We start from the raw sequence: 23,759 nt of genomic DNA, 5'->3' as shown, positions 1-23,759 counted from the left end.
ATTAATAATAAAATATTATTTTATGTTTCGGTGAACGTGGTTTTAATTAAATCGATACTTCACTGAATCTAAACTATTACACTGTCGGTTTATAAACACATGTAGGTACTGTTTTGATGCTGATTTCGGTTAGGTTTTGCGCCACATAGCATTATACCATATACCTGTTTAGACATATAGACCACGTTTAATATTGTTCTTAATTAATTTAGTGCGTTGGTATACTGATATATAACATTATTATGGTAGAAAATCGTGCAACGTTCGACTGTCAAATAATTATTTCAAAATTATTTGGTTCTGTTACTCACTGAATACGATTTCACGTTGCACAGACAAGAGTGAAATTGGCCGTATCGATTTTTGGAGAAACCTTAAACAATATAAAAGTAGTATAATATTTGTCGACTAAGTGCAGACGTCGCGGGCATCTTAAACGAAGGATATTGACCTCTGGCTCGTGTTCTTGAATTTACTCCGATTGTAGAACCGTTCCAATAATTTTCAGCCGGCAAAACAACGTCACCAGTCAGCAGTTCGATATTCTTACTGTTGTCCGTTTCGTGAGACATTACCGCTTCGTTTAACATAAGACTGAAAGACGCAAAGTTGTAGAAGCTGTCTAAAGTGCTGCAGCGGGTCGATGCGTCTCCGCGCAAACTTTTCATCATCTCGAATGCCATCTGGCACACCTGGAAATTATGTGCGCAGGATATTACCACATTTACCATTGCTTATCAAAGATCAAATTGTCGAATAATCGATTTCGGTCTAAGTCTGTGTGCCGATTTCGGCACGCGCAGTCGTTTTGGATCCACCTCGATGTGGATAGTTCGAACAAACGGTAGTCCGATCGGGGATCCGAATAGGTTGTTAACGTTTATTTTACTGAATTTCCGACATAGTTTATTGTGAAAATCACTTACGTTTGATGTAAATGTACATACAATATGATCGCAAATCGATAAGAAATGGACATCGATGGTAATGCCGATAATGCCTATGTTAGCGTCATAACGGTTGCGGTTTTAGACACTTTTGGATCACGATTATTTCCTAATCCGGATACCTAGAGCATGAAAATTGTAAACAAACATTGATCACGTTAAAAGTCCAGTCCACATGATAGTAACAATAATAATACTCACTTGATAAAAGCTTCAGCAAATATCTCAGGATCATCGATTGCCAAGTAAATTCTTTTTTTTGCGACTTCACCATTAGACCACTCTCCTTTTTGATAATATCGTTCGACATGAATCATGTATTCGTCGAGTAGATAGTAGTTAGCTTCCGCTATCTTATCCGTTCGTCTAATCTGTACTTTATATAATATCATATAAGAATGTTAGAATAAGTAAATCGTGAATTACGATATGGTTATGGTCTCGTTCGCCGGTCCTTTCATGTAAGTATGTAAGTAATTTGAAATAAATATTATCCGTCATCGCATTCAAAAATAAATTCTTAGCGAAGTTAAAACAACTAAAAAATAATTTAATCAGTTATCTCAAAAATAACATGATGTAAGATAAAAAAATGAAAAATTACTCAAACAACAAATGTACACATAAATCTATAATATACTTATAATTTTTGTGAAAAAAAATGTTATACAAATAAAACAAATCGTTTACCCGACAATCGGAATTTGAAATTTCACTCTTTTGGCGTATTCGTTGAATGTATCATTGATTGATGGCTGTGGTCGAAGTATAAATTTCAACAACTGGCCTACCCACCAAACTAAAAGTAATCCGTGTAACACGTCCAATCTCGGAGCTATATCTTTAGGTATTTCGTAGGGGAAGTGAAGCAATCTACGTGGAATTAAGTCTTGCACGAAAAGACTAATAACTTTGGATTTTGCATCATCTATAAAAAACGAATCACATAGATATATTTAGTGCAATAATTTTTTCTTTTTATTTTAGACTTGGGAGAAATGTAAGTAAGTTAACTAATTTTTTTTACCGCTTTATGTAAAGTTGAGTTAAAAGTTAAAAGTTACTTTTTTATTAAATTAAAAAATAAATAAATAACTTAACTCAGTTGAAAATAAATTACTTTATTTTTAACCGAATAATAATATGATATTTATAAAATGCTTAATGTAGAAACGTTATTTTGATCTCCTTTGAAATTCAAGAATAGTGCTTTCAACATTTCCATAGTAAAAATAATTTCGACTATTTCTATAAAAAACAATAATATAAAATGTATATCAAATAAATATTTTTATATTTTTTATCTATCGAATTTTAATTAGAAAAAAAATCAACTTAACGTGCCAATAAATTGAGTAATTTGATTATTAACTATGTATCACGGAAAAAAATTACTCTTTCAGTTAAAAGTTACTTAAAATAAATAAGCACGTAAGAATCCCAATCAGAAGTAATTTAACTTTAATAGTTAAGTTAATTAATTTTTAACTCATTAATAGTCATTAGTCTTAGGAGTATAAGGTTTCAATAAAACAATAGTAAAAAACTCGTATTGACTTTTACCGGGATATTTGCCATTCGATTTGAAATCGTTTGGATGATACTTATCACTTAACGGTCGATAGATACTTTTCCAGCCACCGGCCGTAAACTTCAAAAAAATAAAATTGTCCAAAACTAACGTACTGTTGGTGACAAGTGCGACGACGAAACAATTGACGACGTGATGTAATCTACAAGTGTATCCACAAAGCTGTTTAGAACAAAAATGAAAACCTATTACGTTTTAATACGAAACCGTTTTTTTTATTTATGATATTATTAATAGAGTTCAGATTTTTAGGCGATATAAATAATAAAAAAAATCATTTGAATTATGGAAAAATTATTAGGAAATGTTTTATATTTAAAATCAAGCCATGTTTACAGAGTATATTAAAAATCATATTTTGTTACGAGCAATTAATAATTTGAGTTTAAAAATATTTGAATGGGCTGAATAAGACATAGCATTGATTTTCGAACAAGAGTATTCACTACTATTGGTAGTCCTTGCCAATGATTATGTAAACGAGATCCACATTAATAAGGCATATGTGTGGCAATAACATAATTTAATGCCACGAGGGATAATTTCCGCTATGTATGGACCCTGGACGGTTGATTTTATATTTTACTCAAAAAAACCCTCGGACTCAATTCGTATACTATTTGTTTCTTGACCCCGAACTCAATAAGTATTCGTCCCGTTTGTACTCGGCACTCAATTAGTGTATTATTTTTTTTTCCATTCAGTGTAGGGACTCAATCAGTATACAACGTAAGGCTACGGCTACATTGGATCCGTTTTCGATCCGATTCGATAGTCCGACTAGTCGGATACATCGGTTTTAATATAAATTGATTTGTTTTTCATCCGACGAGTCGGAAAAAATAAAGTTATTTTTGATGTATTGTTAAATTAAATTAATAATCAAAATTATTTTTAAAATTGATTATTACTATATTTATTGTTTTTATTGTTCGTGAGTGTGCACAGGTCATGGCATGTACCCACACATAATTTGTGAAGTGTCTTTGAAGTATGTTCGATAAATTTATTAAACTAAATTAATTGAAATTAAAATTGTAATATTAAAAGTAAAATTACTTAATTTAATACATTTAAATTTAATAATGGAATACGATACACCCAGCAAGACCTTGGAGTATTTAAGTACAAATTATAATTAGTAACCAATAAATCATCCCATTCGTCTTTCGAGCCTGAACTGCTGGAATTTGAAAACATATTGAATAAAAATTATAAAATAAAACAGCACCAAAACACGTGTTAACTGTAAGAGAAGGTATGTGCAAATAAAATAAAAGTCGCGGCAGATAACCTGATGACAACATAATATTTGATTTTAGTCGGTAAAAAATCGGATATGATGTAGCCACAAATATTGGACGAGTAGGATGTTGGTCGGGTCGAATCGATTCGGTTCGGATCGAAAACGGATCCAATGTAGTCGTAGCATAAGAAACACTTAGTGCGTTCTATTTTATCGTTATCAACATAAGAAACGTACGCTGTTCACTGTGCAAATGAGCTTTTCGCTTCGTCGCAATCCGACGGATTTTGCAACTGTTCGAATTTTTTTTGAACCAAATCGCCCAGTTCTTCGGACTCGCGCGTTCTTCAAGACGAATGACCGTTGACTTTGTCCAATTGAAAAATATCTATCGTCAGCGATAGATAATGTTCGTCAACTGTTGTTTCCACTCTACTCTTACATCATTCGATGACGTCTCTTTCGATCCCATCACTAATAATTAATCTCAGCAACTTTAACGAGGAATCGATACAATTCCAATGTTCCACGGTATTCGAGAATATACGGCGTCTAAATATTTATAGTCTTTTTGCGGAGCTCGTTTCCTGTTTTCCACCGGGACCTGAACAGTGAAATACCTCATAAATTGCAGTATTTTATATTCCATTATTTTCAGTATCCATATTCCAAACAGGATTTAATTTACGAGGCATAGGAGCATCCCCTCCTCAAATACCGTATTATAGTAATCAAAAACTAAGATATACGGTGTATACCACTTAATTGCACATTATTTAAGCCCCAATAATTTTTAAGAAAGTTAATCATCTTTCCTTCCAAAAAATAAATACCTATTGATGCGCTTGATTACCAAGCAGTTAAAGTATATTATGTAAAATTGTCTATAAAATCACGATGGACATCACACTCGTCATCGTTGAGTATCCACAGATACTTGGGACGCGGATACGTCTCACACACAAAATAAACGAGTAAAACGCATTGTTCCTGGTTTGGTTGTCATTGAAAATTAATCGAGTTAAACCACAGTAAAAAATATTTCATATCAACCAATTCTGTTTAAATTAAAAATTCACACAAAATATACCACGATTTTGATTATAATATTATTATAACAATCAAATCCTTGTGACAGAAAAACAGTGCATTACATTTACATTGTACATTTTACTTGACGAGTGTGAAATAAATGTTACACTAGATTGTGATGCTTCAAATAATATTTTAGCAATTAGAAATACTATAAAAAAAGTCGAAAAAAAAACATACCCTCCAATCTCTTGCTAAAAGCAAGCTTGTAGGAAAACATATTTTGGAACTTATAAGTATGGCATACTGTTAATGATATTTACTTAAAAAGCTATATAATTTAAAATGTAATTATTTTGTGAAAACTTTTAAAATTAAATTAAACTGTTAAATATATGAGTATATATATTTACCTTATGTGTTTGAAGTTCAACCCTACAAACAAAAAATAATAACATATAATTAGTTGTCTAAGAGATAATATTTATACTTAAAAAGTCAAAATAAGTAGTCTGGATGATGGCTTTGAGAATAAATTTTTTTTCTAACTAAATATTTATTATAGCTTCAAATGAAACATAACTTATAGTTTAAAAGTTTTTTGTTTATGAGAAAGATATAGTTTTCAAACCCCTAATTCTTTGAAAAACACTGAAAACCTGTTACTAGTATACATATAATAAGGGAATTAGAAATTTAGGGAAATTAAATAACTTAATAGTTTATAGTTTTGAATATTCATTGGAATCACAAAAAATGTAACATCCCTTTAAATATTATCACGATACTATCAAAATCTTAATTTGTACGAGGTGTTCAAAAATGTGGATTTAATAATAAAAAAATGTCGTGATTTTTGTAATATTCTGTATTGATGGAATATATACATTGTTTTTATATTTGACAGCTGAACATTTAAATTGAGATTGATCTGCTGTAAGTTATAGAGTTCTTTACGAAGAGCTTCGTTTTGAATGATGAAAAAATCTCCTTCAGTTTTCTTTCGTTTTAGTATGTATCCAGTTATTAGCAAAGAAACTACATTGACAATATCTACGACGATTAAAATACGCAGGCGCCACTTTTGTGGATTCATTTTATAACAAACGTATCATTTAATGCCTGGTAAAAAAAAAAAAAAAAAAAAAAACCGTTCATATTAATTTCATAATGTGATTAAAAATAAATTGAAATCGGTTTCATAATTATAGTGTACACACAAACATAATAATATTACAAAACTCTATATATTTATTTCTTTTTTTATTTTATTCGATCGTTGCATAATCATTACTTTAGTTTTCAATACATTTAAATAACTTACAAATATTTTACCATATAGTTAATATGATATACTACATACAACTTTAGAAGTAAACCAACGTGAGGCCTAAAATTAAATTACATGATTGGTATTGCCTGACTGTATAACGTATACATTCGGTTATTTATTCACATTATGTTTTATGATTCAACTATAGTTTCAAATGTCTATAAATATTTTCAAACTAATATGCAAAAGTGCGTAAATTATTTGGCAATTATATGACAAATAAGGTAATTAAATTAAAAAAAAAAAGTTTTTGTTTCTCTTGTACAATATGTACTACAATAATGAGTAATAAATTGTACTTACCAGGAATGAATAATTGATATAACGATGAATGTGTACTCTGAATAACTAGACGAGAAGTCAAGTCCATGAAAAAATGTGTACTTTTGAATAATTACCATTGCAATACACTACAATTATTACATCATAATAATTTAAATAGTTAGGTATTATTGATAAAATAAATAAGCAAATTCAATTACAATACTTACATAATGTATGTGTGTTATAGTATATGTGTGTAAAATTAATTTGATATTTATAAAGCCCGCACAAATGTTGTAAATAAGTGTTATATAAATGTATTTTGGTTTTTAAATCATATTTTGAACAAGAATCGACACACATTTTACCAAGAAACATATTATTTTATTTAAACAGTATTATCACTGTAAACATTTCACGGTATGTATGTTGTACCTCCTTAGAACTGTGTTATGTCAACAGTTATATTAATTACATTATACCGGCGGCATTACAAATATAAACATTTATTTTCTATCATAGGCGTTGTCAGCAAATTCGAATGTTTTAATATTTTTTTATATTTATCACGATGAACACCGTTCCGCTGTATTAATGACATTATTTCCCACCCGTTTTGTAGTTGGTTCCCATCTGATTGCCGTTGTATGTGGTACAATGCAGATAAGCTCAAGACGGAGCGATGTGATCAAGATTACATAATTGTAATGATTGTAATTTTAATTTAATTTTAAATTAATTTAAATTTAATTTAAATTTCGACGAAAAAAGAATGAAAAGCTGTAGGTCAATTAGAGATTGAAAGATTCAAAGCTACATAATGTATTGCGAATAACAGTTTGCTTTTCGATTTTAATATTCTAGACGAGCAAAATCGATTATTTTGTCATGAGGACCCCCAATAGGTTTTCTCAACAGTTTCCAAATAAACGTGCCACGCGCCAACACTCTTTTATGAACGAAGAGTTGCCTATTTTTCACGCCTCATCCGTAACATTATACTCGTATCGAAAAATGACTTGCGTACAACGAAGTGCGTCAATTTTACGTGTCTTTGAATTGAAATCTGTGCACTTGATATAATTATAAGTACGAGTTAAAATGGTTAAAATATTTGGTACTGCAATTAACGAAAACTAAAGTGAATTGAGGATGAAGAATTAGCTATAATATTACAATGTTCATTCACTTCAAGTGTAACGAGTATTGCAAATCGTGAAAAAAAATGTATACCTGAAAATATAGATGGAAAACGTGTATACCGGCCGTCACGGGTAACGGTCTAGGACAGAGGCGGTCAAACTTTTTTCGGCCACGATCTACTAAAACTATACATCACCTTTGAAGATCGACTTTCTTGGAAATTTTTTTTATAAACCAGAATAAAAGATAAAAACTATATAGATAAAACTTATCGACGATTTGTTCATAACCACCACGATTAATTTTCGTGCACGTGGCCTAAAAATAAATTCTAACATGATCGACTCTGAAATCGTCCGCGATCGACCGTTTGGCCGCCCTTGGTCTAGGACATCTTAGCGTGGCCATTTCGGCGTAAACCATTTTGGCATAAATCCATTTCGGGGTGTATTCAATTCTTTTAGATTTATATTTAATAATTTGATTTTTAAATCAGAATTAACAACTATACCGAGGCAGCCAACAGATGACTTAATTTATAAATGGATGTACAGTATCCAACCTTATGGACATTCATTTCTTGTTTGAGAAAAGAACAATCTGGTTGTGATATATTTTATAATCAATTAGAAGCTAGAAAAAATTCACCACGGAACAAAAAAGTATGTTGATGTAGATAAAAGATTAAAAAAACTTGTAAATAATTATAACAATCGTGACATCATTAGTTTTTTAAGGTCAATAGTCCATGATATTAATTGTCATTAGTTTATTTTAATTTTATTTATATTATGTTAGATATATAGAAGGATAATCATTATTATCATTATTATCTTTATTATCATTATTATTGTTGGCCGATGCCGTATCGCATTATATAATTTACACAAATATCATGTATGTAGCGTGTTTAGAATCATATACTATACCGGCATACAGCACGTTTATAATAAAAATCAAATTAAAGAATATATGTCAAAAAGAATTGAATGCACGCCGAAATGGGTTAACGCCGAAATGGCCACGCCGAGATGTCCGGGTCCGCACGGGTAAACATGTCGTAGGCGAAATAAAATAATCCTTGCAGCTGTTACGAACGCGTATCGTAGTGGTGCGCTGAAGATTAAACTGTTGCGAAATGATTCGAAATAATCCAAATAATGTCCAACGTCATTACGCGTTCTAGAAAAACGATTTGCCGACAAAAATAATAACAACAAACGGTTACGTAAGTACGAAAAATCTGCGGGTAGGATTCCGACGCGTGCGATGTGCACGCAGAGAGCGGTTTTTCTCTTTCTTCTCGGTCGTTTCGTTCCTCGGACAGAGACGTGACGGAGACGTGAGCGCACTCGGGAGTGGGTAACACTTCGTCGAACCTTTTGTGGACCGCGTAGTACGCGAGCGCGTTATAATCGTTTACAATGCACGTCGTTCGAAAGCAATGATTGATCGCGGTGTTTCGAAAATTATTTCAACCGAAGGTCGAGCTGTAATATACCTACACATGGCATACGCGCGTGTAAAACATACACGCAGAATGTTGCGCGTTTTATTTTCAAATATTTGAACACATTTAACCGCAACAGCGTGTTCGTATTCGCCGTCGAAACGCAGCAGGTCGCATCCTTCACGTCCACCACGTAATATACGTAGAGCTCCACACGAATCGTCGGGAGACGGTGCGCACACGTTCGAGACTCACCCGCTAGAGCACGGCTCACCAACGGGTTACTTACCGGAAAGACACGTACTGCGTTCGTTTCGATTGCAGCTGGTCCTGTTGAATTGTCCTTATCGCACCAGATTTACAACTGCGATCGAAATATGTATACGTATTTATTACGTCAAAAATATTTGGATTACATTTTTTTTTTTTAATCTTTACAACTCTTTCTTCACACTTTATCGTTATTTCCTACGGCTACGGGGTAGTAAGGATAGTTTTTCGTTTCCCCTTTTGGAGTGACCTGAAAACATTTCCTCGAACAGATTTATTCGCGAACATCCGTTTTCTTATCCCGTAACGTCGCGTACCTTGAACGAAGGAAAACGACCAGCACGGTTCGTTCTCAAACTCATTCCGCTCGAAGAACCGTTCCGATGGTTGTTCGATAGCGATATCAGATCTCCTTGCTGCAGTTCGATTTCACCGTTTTCAGTCGGCTCGTGAGGTATTACGGCTACGTTTAGTCTGCGCATTTCACCCGGATAGTTATAGATACCATCTAAGGAAGTAAATCGAGTCGGAGCGTCGGGATGCTGAGTGTTCATCATCTCGGAAGCCATTCGACCCATCTACGAAATAGATAACAACTATATCATTGTATTTTGACACGTGCTAGACAGTTTTTGAAAAACCAATCTAGTTGAAATCTATCCGTCTACGTTTACTTTTTGATTTAGACACGTGGAATTATTCATTGATTTGCGATAATTTTCTCACGTAATTATATACAACTTCGATGGAGTGTACGTGTATTATTTAGGTTTATAACAAATTTACGATACCTAGCTTTGAACCGACTTGGTTCAAGAGGACAGTGGTATAGGAGCAATTACTATTAAAAAAAAGTTAAAAAAAAGTCGTAGAAATAGAGCTAGAACTGTAATAGGTTTTGTAAAAACTCGTTGTTTTTGAAGTCAACAACTCAACATTCTCAATAAATTTTGAATTGAAAAAAACAATATCAATATTTCTTTGATTACTTCAATGTGTTAACTATTAATGTGTATTTTATTAAACTACGCATATACGTACGTTTGTCACGATTTCCTAAGCTTAACAACCCTCTCTGGCTTAACTAAGATTAACCAATTTGTTTAACTCTACGTTTATGTCCCCTATTACAGGTAATAATATGGAATGACGCATGTTTTTCACCCTCTATTTCATCATCGTTTCATTTGATATATAGAATATGAAAATTTGAAAATAATTCAGTATTTGTATCAAATAAGAACACAATATTATGTTACCTTAAAGCAATTTAAAATAAAATTTAATTAATTTTCTAGTGATACGGATAATTTTCAACTTTAAAACATATTGTATTTTTTTTTTTTTTACTATAAAATTGAACGTACATCGAGCGAAAAAGTACAAACTAAATAATCACAGCGTGACAAAAAATATACATCAATTATGATATTGTGAATCGTTCGGTTTGCATTATCTTCCTGACTGGAAATTTTTTTAGGTAGATCTACAATACTAATTATTTCATAATTTGGATATTTATAGAATTTCACAGTAGATAAAAATACGATAAAAATACTTAAGTTACGTTTAAAATATACTTATGCTTGACTTCACTCAATAAATTTGGATCATATGTAGATAAATAAATCCTTTTCTTTTCATATCCCGATCCCATTTCCTTGATTTTGTAATATTTTTCGACGTGTGACATGTATTCACTTAGCGAACGATGTGGCGGATGTTTTAAATCTTTGCTAATTTGAAATCTAAAATTATTAAAATTAACTAACATATCATATCATTACGTATTTTTCTTATTTGAGGAAATAGTACACTGCTAAATATTGACGAGTGGACCATGGGTGTATAAGGATATATTATCTAATTATTATTAACTGTAATATTTAATTTCATTTATTAATTATAATTATTCATTCATTGATTATAATATATCATAATCATTCATTTATTAATTATAATTACTTAAATTTCATATCGAATGTCATACATTTTTATTTTCAATTTCATATTATTAATTTATGTTAAAAAAACTGTTTCAGCGTTCCGAAATGATCTAAAAGTCTTAGATTTACGTTAATCGATTTAGAGATGATATTTATTTTTAAAATACTAATTTATAATAATTGATAATTATGTTAATTTTTATAATGAACGGGTTATAAAAATTATAATATTTATATTTTTACGATAAAATATTACACGTTTCAAGGATAATTGTTGGTAGAAACAAAAAAATTGCGAGCAAAAATGTTACACGACAATTGGTGTTTGAAATTTTAAATCGTTGAACAACCCATCAAGCATTTGACTTGTAGACGGTCGAAATCGGAGAATGAACTTAAGGAACTGGCCGATCCACCAGACGACGGGATCACCATGCAGCACTCGGAGTGCGGGAGCGAGGTCCTCGGGTATCTCAGAGGAATACTGGGATTTCGGAAATCGATGAAGTGCGTTATGTCCAACCAAAGCACTTGAGCGTCTTCGTTACCTAGAATTTTTCGAACTGCATTAACGTGTTACCATCGTGGGGAGGATGATGTTACGTAATTATTGGGAAAACAATGCAACAAAAAAAGAAAAAAAACCACTGTGAAATACCGGGCCACTTTAATGTCGTTTGGCCGTGAGACGTAAGGTATGTGTCACTTAACGGCAAAAACAGTGACTCCCACTCGTCGCCTTGCATGAGCCAACCATTTTCCGCCGGAACTATTAACGTTCTTCCGTTCACGTACGCGTTAACCAAACAGTTCAGAAGGATATGCACGCGATATGTGAACCCGCAATCCTGCGAAAATCTTCAACGTACAACCTGTATGCTATTATGTTTGTCTGACGGGCACGGTTCGTCACTAATATTTTGTAGATGACCATCCAACAGATATTCACCCCATTTTTCGTGGGACTTTTTTGAAAACACACCCTCAGATTTTCGACTACCACCACAGTAATAACTGATACCTTCCAAGAGAAATTCTGCTTCATTTCTCTTTAACAACTCAACGAATCATTCTTTATAGTTCCCGTGAATAGTACATTTATAGTTAAAATATGTTCAAATACCGGAATGATGAGCTTACGTAATAATGATTGTCAAAAAAAATTAGAGAAACGCTACAACAAAACGTTTTACCAAGTCGATGAAAGTCGAATTGCAGATCAGTTTCCTGGCTTCGTTACAGTCTGGCGGATTTTGTAAACCGTTCAACCGCCACTGCACTAAATCGCTCAGATGGTCGAACATCTGTTGTCTCCACCGGAAATGCTAATCGACGTCCGCCAGCTTTGAATTGTCCAATAACAACGACATGTAGTTCTCGTGGGCCAACTGCTTTACCCTCGAGAAATTCAACGCATTCGTGTCTTCTACTAAGGTTTCCAACACGTTAAACTCGGCACTGGCGTAATACCAAAACTCTTTGGTGTTCGAATAGATTTGACGACGTAAATACTCGTAATCTTCGGACGGTTGGCGGACACGAATAAAAATATATTAAATATTAACACAGTTGAACACGCTTACGACGATCCTCTATGGACATAGGGAATCGGACCGTTGTATCGGAGTAATAAAAGAGAATTTAAAAGAAGGTGAATTATTAAACATGGTTCTTGTATTGTTTATCTCTAAATTTTAAAACATATACATTTTGAAAATTTATACTAGTCGTAGATCGTGTACATTATGTTATTGAGGGACTATAATGCGAAATAGAAATGCATTAATTAACAAAGAGCAAAAAAATGGAACTTCGTTTTGTATTATTATTTTTTCTTACCGAAAAATCGAATACTTTTCTATGTTTTGAGTTTTTCGTAGTATAACATTTTGTAAGTTTCAGCAGAAAATTTAAAAGCTGATTGAAATCGGTTTTAATCCACCCCCAAATTCCATTATTTCAACTAAGCACGGATTCAAGTTTTTTACATTTAAACTTTTTTTTTCTGTGGACATTGTTATTTGTGAATATAAAGACCATATTATTTTGAAAATAAAATCTTTGTAACCGATATCGTTGTATACGATTAAAATTTATTGCACATGAGATATAAAACCAAACAAATACGATTACAATTTTGGTAATTGTTTTAGTTGAAATATCATCGTAATAAGCGTTTTCAACTATATGCGTTTAAAATTTTGTTTTTACAAATTCAAAATCAGTTGTCCGTATAAATCGCGTTGAAATAGTACCTCAATGCTGTTTTGATATTTCAGTCTGAAAACACAAAACACATCAGATTATTTTAATATCGTGTCGCCCTTTACGGATATAACATAATAAGGCGTAGAAGATAATATAATTATTATAGTAACATTGCAGTCGCGAACCAATACGAGTATATAGACGTAATACTTGATGAATGGATAGATTTATTATTATGTTAACTTTATGATTTATTAACGATCGACTGTAAAATATACTGTGCTAAATATCTTCTAAGCCTTGAACAGATTATTAAAAATGTGTACAATTCATTCAAGGCTGATATTTGATCACTTATTTCGGCGTTGGTTACGCTTATTTTATCGATTTTAACACGGAGTATTTCGTTTTGTAGAAAATAAGATGTTCTTCTATCGTTTCTGTTAACACTCTTGATTGTTATTAAATAAATACAACACACGATCCATATGAATGTTAAAATATGTATCCAATGATCCAACATAATAACAGTAATCGTTTCTAGAGGTGTTGAAAACGTTTTTATACAGTCTGCAACGAGATAAGACATCATTAAATAAATAAAATATATTGGCGATTAGATATTAAATAAGAAATCTATTTTATAAAACAGTAAAACCATCGTCATCGCATTATTATTTTAAACTATTACTATAAAGATAGTATTTTACTCTATAATATTTAAATTTTTATCTAACCTAACCTTGAAGTTAAATTTGAGTTTTTAGATAAAACAAATATCATGTAATAATGATGAGTTCTAACGGACATGATGTTTTCACAGTATTGGTTTTTACTTTAAATTGCTTACGTTCATAATCTGTTAGTGCTTACCCTACTGGTCACCAATCGATGTAATGAGCTTAAGTAAAATTTATATTTCGTCGCAACTCGATATATATATTATAAAGTTAACAATAGTGATTCGTATTGTGATACGAACAACGTTAAAAATTTCACAACGGTTGATATTAGTATCGAAATATTACATATTATACACTGCAGAAATTACTACTTTGAATATTATTAAGGAATTTGTTGAGTTCACAACATTGATGATCCGTAACACGCGTGATTATAGCTGTTAAATAGAGCTAATGGTGATTCCGCTGTTTTAGAAATCGGAAAAAATAAATATACTCATATATATATATATATATATATATAATGCATATATGTGTGTATATAGTGCACACGTGCAAATACAGTAATTACAGATAAATAAATATAGAGTTTCACTTACCGGCAGATATGCAGTACTGTTATGTATTACGATAATCACTGAAATATCTTTTAAAACCGTACATGAACGCAGCGTGACTTCAGTTGCGTTTAACGCGAAGTTCAAAACTAAACGGCTGGCATTGGATAACACACTATTATTATTATTTCTATTACTATTATTATGTATACACGTAATAATATACGCGTCATTATTCCGAATCCGTTTGATGATTTATTCGGTACCGTTTACGACAATTAATTATTTTCAAGCGCACGTTCTGCATGTTCGTTATAACCGGATTTTGAGAGTGGCGAAAACACATAACGTATTTTTATTTTGTATACCGTGGTTCAGGTATCGCACCAAAAGTAAGTTATTATAATATTATTATTATTTTTGTTATTTATTATTTTTACTACGAAGGTAAGCGTTTTTTTTCTTCTTGTGAGCATGGTTGTACAATAAAATGTGTTCGCGTGCACCCCACGGGACGACAGTGTTTAATCACTCGTAAATTAAATTTTAATTACTTTTCAATATTTGGCCGACATCGTTGGTTAAATCTACGCACGTGTAAAAGCGACCGCTTCGAACCCGTTCCGAATACCTGTATTGTTAACGGCTTGTGTGTACACTGCTCGGTCGTATTACGCGTGTAATAATTTATTACCTAGCTGTTACAATAACATCATGAGCATACTTGTCAAGTTTTACCATTAGTTTTTGATTTTCCCCTCCTTCTCGTTCATAATACAGTCAAACCTCGCTATTTAACGAAATTTTCTGGATCAGTGGTACCTAGAGGTCACGATCCTTTAGGGGATCGCTAAATGTTATTAGAGGGTCGCCAATATTTTAACACCAAATGAAAAAGTTATATATTATTTTATTTAACTTTATATATATATGTATATTTTAGATTTTATAAAACTTTAATTTAAAATTTATATATATATATATTTTTACGTTTTGGATTAATTAAATTAAAGAAATATCAAAATTACCTAAGATTAACGAGTTTAACGTCCAGTCCAGAGTTCAAAACTATTTCAACCCTCAAAAATATGATTTACGGATATTATTTTCTAATTGTACCTATACATAGTACCTAATAACTACTTTAAATTTACTTAAAATTTAAAATTAATCAGTTTTGTAGTTTTGGTAGTACACTGATTGGTAAGAGGGAGTAGTACATATTTATAGATTTATGTTTCGAAGCTTTAAAAAGTATGTTAAAATAAAGTTTTGAGAACATTAAACCACTTTCGATACTGTTCATCTTGGATACCGAAAATGTACTAAATGATGTTTTTAATTCTTTAAATAATTGCGAACAAAAAAAGAATTAAAACATTTATAAGGTGTATAGATAAAAGTAATTATGTGTATGTATACCAGGGGTAGCCAACCCAAATGATTTTACGGGCTACTTTGAAAATACATTACGAATCCGCGGGCCACATATAAAATTATATTTGTATTTTGCTCCAATACAAAAAAATTTGGAGTAAACATTTTAAACAGGATTAATTATTATTAATAAAATAAGTTTTGGTGTATTTATTATTTGAAAATAAAAATAGAATGAATTAGTATTGCTTTTATAACCGTATTCTGAATCTAATTCTTTTGAAAACTCTTTAAATCATCGATGCGGAAGCGCATGTGATCGAATATAATTTACTGTTTTTATGTCTACTAACATAGAATAACATGGTTCATCGACAATACTTGGGAACAAAGATTTTGTTGATGAATCTAATAGTTTGTTGCAATTATGTTGTTAATAATAAGGCTTCCGCGTTGTGTGGACATTCCAGAATATTCTATTGGGAAAAAAATAATTTTTTTTTATGTAAATGTTTGATATCTCGCGGGCCCCAAACATTCCAAGGTGGGCCACATGCGGCCCGCTGGTAACCTGATCTATACGTTATGAAATGTACAAACCAACGTTCTATTATTTATAATTTATCAGCGTACATTATTGCTTTAATTGTTATAAACTGTTGTATACAAACTTATTTTTCGCTATACATATTGAATTTATTAAAATTTGTCTAAATTCCGTTCAGCGAAAGCGAGTTTTTAATGTGTAATTTTTTTTTATTAACGAAAATTCTATTTTATAATTTTATTTTTCTAAATTTTATAATTTATTATCGGGGGTTTCGTAACACCGATATTATAATATTGACAGTGGACACGAAAGCAAATGGAATCGGCAACGGTCGCTGGGTGTAAGTACTTCGCTATGTACTGCCAACCACACTCGGTCCGTCGACCCTATACGATGCAATGACGGTGATGATAACATAGCTATATAATAATATTACGATACTATGCATGGTATGCGGATATGTAAATAATTTGTACGATGTTATTACGCGATACGTGACGGACGTGTGGACGAAACGAAAGTACACGAGCTGTACTTAAAAACAATAATAATGGCCGTCGGGCGTCCGCGGTAACGAAACGGAACCTTCGAACCGGAATCATGAGAAGTTAAATAATACTTCTTAGGGCGGCTATCGCATACGATTTCGTAATTATGATGAATCGCTCAGTTATGCGTCACCCCGAAAGTGTGGTTTCGCGAAGATGCTACTCGTGTTCTGCAGGGGAATGGGACAGTTTGGCGATGTAATTTCGGCAATTTACCGACCCGGCGATTCGGTGAATAGTCGTGTATACTATTGTATTAAAATAAATCTTGAACCATCGAATATTATCGATTATTACAGTATAATTAGCGTACGTTTGAACTTTTAAGTATTAAGCTTTTTACTTCAAAATTTTATACGAAATGATTCTTAAGACGAATAGAGACATTTTTTTCAAACGATGTATGTTTTGGATGAAGTTAGTGTTTACGGTACTAGACGATTTTGGCGATGTCATTGCGACGTAAAAGATAGGTGTTCGGTTCGTTTACACGCGGGTATTAAAGGTTTAAAGATACAATTTTAAGTTATGTCATCGAAATAGCATCTGCGAAGCGTACTAGACCCGTAATACAGGCGTGGTGAAATACCTACTCCGAACATCTTTCGTTCAAATATTGATCGAAACAAGAAAGAATTGCTGTCGTTATATTTGCTGTTTGTATACCTACTGTGTTTAGTTAAATTTATGTATAGCGGAGGGGAGAAGTATAGAGTTTTTTAATTAAACACAGAGATTGGATAATATTTTTGTATTGCACTTAGTGTATGTGTTATAAATTTGTTTCGACAAAAAACGAACGTTCTCGCAACAGTCATTACCGCGAAACTCGTTTTATTGATCCTAAAACATATCCAACGCGAACATTACGGTCGGGCGTACACCATTCCGCTGCCCAGAAACCTAACTCGGTCCAGTGCCGTATTTCCCAGTAAACACTATAAGTTAGTGGTTAGGACAGCAATTTCTCAAGGGCGGCAAATAATTTTTAAAATTAAATTTTTATTATATGCAACGAGAACTAAAATAAATGCAACTGTATATTTTTATTTTACAACATTAAAACTTTAAGTAACAAAGGAAACAACTATTGGTGTACGCTTTAATAACATTTATTAGACTGGAAAAATATTCATATTAATAAGCTGAAATTTGTTTAGCACTTAAAGCGGTACAATGATTAAATCCGGCACCGGGCCGGTCATTGAAGCCCTGTTCACGGGGTAGAAGCGACGGGAACGTCTCCGGTCGGGCTCGTTTCGGATCAACAGGTGAGCTTTGCCGCAGGCGCTTTCTCCGCGATCTTGTGTCGTGTTACGAGAACGTTATTCAATTGCACGTCGCCTTTGATCAACGTGTCCAGCGAGCCTTGAGCGCGGTAGTACATTTTTTGCACCTGTCTCGCGAACTTAACAACCGTTTGTACGTTATATAATCGTTGTTGTTACGATTTTTTTTTTCCTCCGTCCTCGACGACAGCTCATGGTCGAAATGTGTAGCGTCCAATAGCGCCGTCGGTTGATCGCGTGCCAACGGCACTAGTAGGGAGGATAAAAAATAAGTTTCGATCTCGATTGTTGATCCGTTCGAGATCTGTTATATCGAACGCGTGTTACGGTACGCATTACGAGTGTATTGTTATTATGTAAGAGCGGTCGACGGTCCGGCGATTGAGCGTAAAAACGCACTGCGAAAATCGACTGGCGATCAGAGATCGACTGCGACTCGTTAACGACCGTGCGCCGTCTAGGCGGGTTGTGTTTTGTTTGTGAGAAAGGATTAAAATTAAAAAAAATAATACACCGCATTGTCGTCGTCGTAACAGGAAAGCGCGTAATTCACCCAATTGCCTCTGTGCGCGCGCGCGCGCGCGCGCGTGTACGTATGACAGTTCCAGGTCGGTCTCATTATATTGCATAACTAGGTAACTTCTCATTTTGGAAACACACACACACACGTACACACACGTTTGTCTTGGCAATGAGCTGCAGCAGCTGTGAGGGCCGTCGCTGCAACATTCTCGTCGGAATAGAAAATAAAGCACATAAATACGTGCGGTGGTTGTTTGTACACACACTTTTATACGTATATATATGTATCGCTCCCACATCAGACCGATTAACATAAATAACGAAATATATATATCAGCCTCGGGGGCGCTTCGGACCGGTTTTCAGAAGACCACCGCCGCCTCACGACACGTTCGGGTCACCTAAATCTCGCGGATAACAGGCCCCGAGGCGTTTTCTCCTACTATTATGAGATACCTACACGAGACGGCGTCGATGGTCGTCGTCGCCACCACCGTAACAAAAAATAAAACACAATTCCAATATATGTGGTTGGTAACTACGAATTTTTCATTTATATAAGTAAAAAAAAAAAGTAATATTTATATATACTACAATAACTTTTGGTCGTAATACACATGGTAATTATAAAACGCCAACATCGAATGAAGATTGTGTGTACGCGCGAAGAGCAATACAAATAATAACTATAATAATAATAATAAAAAAAATAATAATAATAATAATTTTACATCGAAAATCATAAATATGTACAATATTGCATTAAGTAAAGAATTAGGAAGAACGTAATATTATATTCCATTATTGAAATTGGACAATGTATTATGTTATTGTTGATTGAACGCTTTTGTGTTGTGGTAGGCTTTCGAGAACGATTGTTTATGATAGAACGTTACACATTGATATATCATATACATCGAAATAATTCATCGCGTTTTATTCTTGGAATTTATTTTAATTTTTAATTTTTTGTAGACAGTTATGCACCGACATTTACGTGCATAATGCATCAAGTTTAAATGTTGATACGTTTTTCAACGGAGTCGTGAGATCGTGTATTTATACATTTCCATTTATCTTTCTCATTCGAACGAACGGCATCTACACTGATGGTCTCGACAAATCGATAATTTATACTGTTTTCCGAGTCTAAAAAAATATACGTGAAGGGCGGTGATTGGGTCGTCGTTGAGTTACATTTACGAATGTTATGATGATGACATCAGACGTACAAAAAATAAAAAAAATAAAAAAAAAATGAAATAAACTGTCATAAAAGAGTTAAAAAGTACATGCAACGCGCGAGTTGTTTAAAATTAGTATTTAGCTCCTGCAGCCGGAGTCTTGGAGACGTTGGCGAAGAAACCGTTGTCCCAATCGGCGTAGTAGGTTACAGTTCTTATGGAACCGTCGGGTTCGACAAGACTGTATTCTCCTTTCACAACTTCACCGTCGCGTTCTTCCTTTTGGCTCTTCTTATCACCGGTGTACGAATCGTCTACGCTGTACTCGTAGGCGTATCTCGGGTTCTCGTCCTGAAAAAAAAAAAAAAACACAATAAATCGCTGGGTCATGGAATTCGTATTCAGCTAACGAGCACATGCACGCACACGCTACGCATACGTACAGTACAATTTTTTGTGTTTCAATAGATCGCGATCACACAATGCAATTTTACCCGTACGAGAGTACAAAACATACCGTATTTTTCCTACGCTTAACGTTTGCGCGGTCCGCACTCATTTCCGCATATTTTGTTCGTGCGCAAACAACGTTTTGCATTTTTGTCGAATTTAATTTTCACAAAAAACGAATTGGTACTCCGTATGCGAAGAAGTGAAATTAAATTAAAAAATACAAATCAAATCGTAGGTGCTCTTACGTAATTTTCCAAGTGAGTGTTGACAACGTTTTTGGTCGGTCCGGTCTTGGGTGGTGTAACGTAGCTAGCGTAAGTCTTGGCCGGTGTGTAAGCAGCGGCCGCGGGAGTGTACGCCGGAGCGGATGGCGCGTACGCTGGAGCAGATCCGTAGCTCGAAGCGGCCGAGGCGTACGACGGAGACGAGTAGCTCGGGGCGGCGGAGTACTCGGGGGCGGTGGCTGGGCCGTAGGATGCGGACGGGCCGTAGGAAGCGGACGGGCCGTAGGAAGCGGACGAGCTGGACGAGCTGTAGGAACTGGACGGAGCGGAGTATACGGCGATCGGTGCTGATTGTTTCGGTGCTGAGTACGAGGCTGACGAGTAAGCTGCCGGTGCTGGGGCGTATGATTGTTTCGAGTAGGATGACGGAGCCTTTGTGGCGTACTCGTGGTCGTCGCATTTAACGGGCGACACGGCAACGTAAGACGACGGGGTCGAGTACACTACGGGTTTGTTGTATTCGGCCGATGCGGAGTACGCGGGCTTGGCGGACTTGTAGCTGCTGCTCGAATACGAGTTTTGGCTGGCCGCTTGATATTTGGGAGCGGGGGCGGAGTATTTGGGTGCAGCCGGGGAAGCGTAGACGGGTTCGGGTACGGCGTAGCTGGGGGCCGGTGTGGAGTAGCTGGGAGCGGAGTATTTTGGAGCGGCCGGGGAAGCGTAAATGGGTTCGGGTACGGCGTAGCTCGGAGCCGGTGTGGAATAGCTAGGAGCGGCCGGGGAAGCGTAAATGGGTTCGGGTACGGCGTAGCTCACAGCTGGGGCGGAGTAGCTGGACGACGAGTAGCTAGATGAGGAGTAGCTACTTGGTGCCGAGTATTTCGGTTGAGAGTAGCTGGCCGGTGCTGGAGAGTAAGATGGGCTTGGTGCGGCGTAGCTCGGGGCAGCAGTGGAGTAGCTGGCCGAAGAGTAGCTGGATGAGGAATAGCTGCTTGGTGCCGAGTATTTCGGTTGAGAGTAGCTGGCCGGTGCTGGAGAATAAGACGGACTGGGTGCTGCGTAGCTGGGAGACGGAGCGGAGTAGCTGGATGAAGAGTAGCTGGACGAGGAGTAGGCGGGTTTCTTGGCGTAAGAAGCTGGGGCCGAAGAATATGAGGAGTAAGACGGAGCTGGAGTGGAGTATTCGTGTTGGGAAGCATCGTCGCATTTTGGTGTGGTCACGGAGTATGGTGCAGCCGATTTGTAATCGCCTTTGTATTCATGAGGAGTGTACTCGGTGGTGCTGGACACATATTGCGGGGCTTCATATTTGGGCGTAGTGTACGCGGCTGGCTTGTATGCTTGAGCCGAGTAGCTGGGAGCGGAGTACGTGGCCTTTGCTGGCTTGTAGTTGTTGGTGTAGCTGGCTGAAGAGTATTTCGGAGTGCTCGGGGAAGCGTAGCTCGGTTCGGGAACCGCATAACTCTGAGAAGAGTAGCTGGGCGCTGAGTAGCTGGGAGCGGAGTAGCTCGGGGCCGAGTAGCTTTGAGACGAGTAGCTCGGGGCCGAGTAGCTCTGAGACGAGTAGCTCGGAGCCGAGTAGCTCTGAGACGAGTAGCTCGGAGCCGAGTAGCTCTGAGACGAATAGCTCGGGGCCGAGTAGCTTGGAGCCGAGTAGCTCGCTGCCGATTCGTAGCTAGCCGGTTTGAAGTACGCCACGGGCTTGGGCGCCGGGGAGGAGTAAGAAACTAGAGATTGGCTATATTCGGGTTTCGAGGGTCCGTATTTCGGTGGATGAGAGCATCCCTCGTCGTGTTGATGGCTTGCCGCTTCGTATTGGGCGCTGCAGCTGACGGCCAACAACAGCGTAACCGCTAATACCTTATGTTTAAAAAAACGAATTAATTTTTTACACACACATTAGACGTTGACATAAAATAAGATATAAAATTTTTGAAATTTATGTTTAACTATGAACGCGTTTCCGTAGTTTCAATATATTTCAAACATACTACAAGCGTGCAGTACGTATATTAATCATTATGTTTACGCGTACAAATTGTGTATCGATCGTAAAAAAAAAAAAAAAAATGTACATAGTAAAATAGATATTATCAATAAATAAATATATTTAAATTTTGATTGCAGGATATGGTTAGAGTATTTGAATGGAATACGAAACGTTGTCGCGAACAACGATTAATATTTTTCGATCGCGGTTCAAACTACGAGCGGAGTAGTTGGACTAGTTCGGAAACGGTTTTGGACACTTATAAGGCATCTAGATCCAATGCGATATTCACGTACCTTAAATCCCATGACGGTGGTAAGATTCTCTGGACGTTTGATAGAAAAAAAAAATACAACACTTAAACCCGCGGATAAATCGAAATTAAATTGACACGACGAACAACACTGCGTTATTATTATGATACGTTGCGCACGATTCGATGCGGTTCGTTAGACGGACACCAATCACCAAGTGCCAGTCCGCGTTTAGGATTTTATACATAATGCATCCCACTTCTGTCGGGAGGCTGAAAAACGGTTATCCCCTACTCGTTCCAGATCACTATCACTTTGTCACCAGTCGAAGCCCCCGAGGCGAGTTTTCGGTCCGAACCGTTTGGGTGTGGTTACCAAGGGGGCCGGTTATGCGTTTGTGTGTGTGTGTGTGTGTCTGTAAATGCAACAACGTTGCCCCTGGTCAATATAGTAATAATAATCGTAATATTAATAATAATAGTTATAATAATAATTAATTATAATAATAAAAATAATTATAATTTTAAAAATATATCGATATGTTTTGCAGGTACTCATAGTTTACAATACTGTACCGATTACTTTAATGTACTATATGTTATGTTAAAACTAGAGTTAGGGTTTTGATGATTTTTGCATTTTTTTCCTTTGATTCTGTACAATACTATCTTAGAAAAACATTTGTATCATGCTTCCTT

At 35.1% G+C, this 23,759-nt stretch overlaps 1 protein-coding gene, 1 long non-coding RNA gene and 1 pseudogene across 2 annotated transcripts; all 3 read right to left on the bottom strand.

Moving 5' to 3' along the window:
* Positions 1 to 36: 36 nt before the first annotated feature.
* On the bottom strand, positions 37 to 1,480 carry LOC112690572. The gene is made up of 5 exons (XR_003149229.1): positions 1,149 to 1,480; positions 927 to 1,069; positions 452 to 692; positions 312 to 373; positions 37 to 164 (listed from the first exon to the last, which is right to left on the bottom strand). It is a non-coding gene; the product is annotated as an uncharacterized LOC112690572 (long non-coding RNA).
* A 7,077-nt stretch (positions 1,481 to 8,557) lies between these two features.
* Positions 8,558 to 14,803, bottom strand: LOC112690537 (annotated as a pseudogene).
* Positions 14,804 to 19,480: 4,677 nt separating this feature from the next.
* Positions 19,481 to 23,288, bottom strand: LOC112690527 (adhesive plaque matrix protein-like). The gene is made up of 3 exons (XM_025564560.1): positions 23,104 to 23,288; positions 20,839 to 22,677; positions 19,481 to 20,491 (listed from the first exon to the last, which is right to left on the bottom strand). Exons 1-3 carry the CDS (start codon positions 23,113 to 23,115, stop codon positions 20,273 to 20,275), a joined length of 2,070 nt encoding a protein of 689 aa, XP_025420345.1. The 5' UTR covers positions 23,116 to 23,288; the 3' UTR covers positions 19,481 to 20,272.
* Between the last annotated feature and the right edge of the window lie 471 nt (positions 23,289 to 23,759).

The sequence above is a fragment of the Sipha flava genome, unplaced genomic scaffold, assembly GCF_003268045.1.
Source record: "Sipha flava isolate LNK unplaced genomic scaffold, YSA_version1 50_pilon_pilon, whole genome shotgun sequence".
Lineage (NCBI taxonomy): Eukaryota > Metazoa > Arthropoda > Insecta > Hemiptera > Aphididae > Sipha > Sipha flava.
The sequence above is the reverse complement of the archived record's forward strand: the minus strand, read 5'-3'. Positions and strand labels throughout refer to the sequence as shown.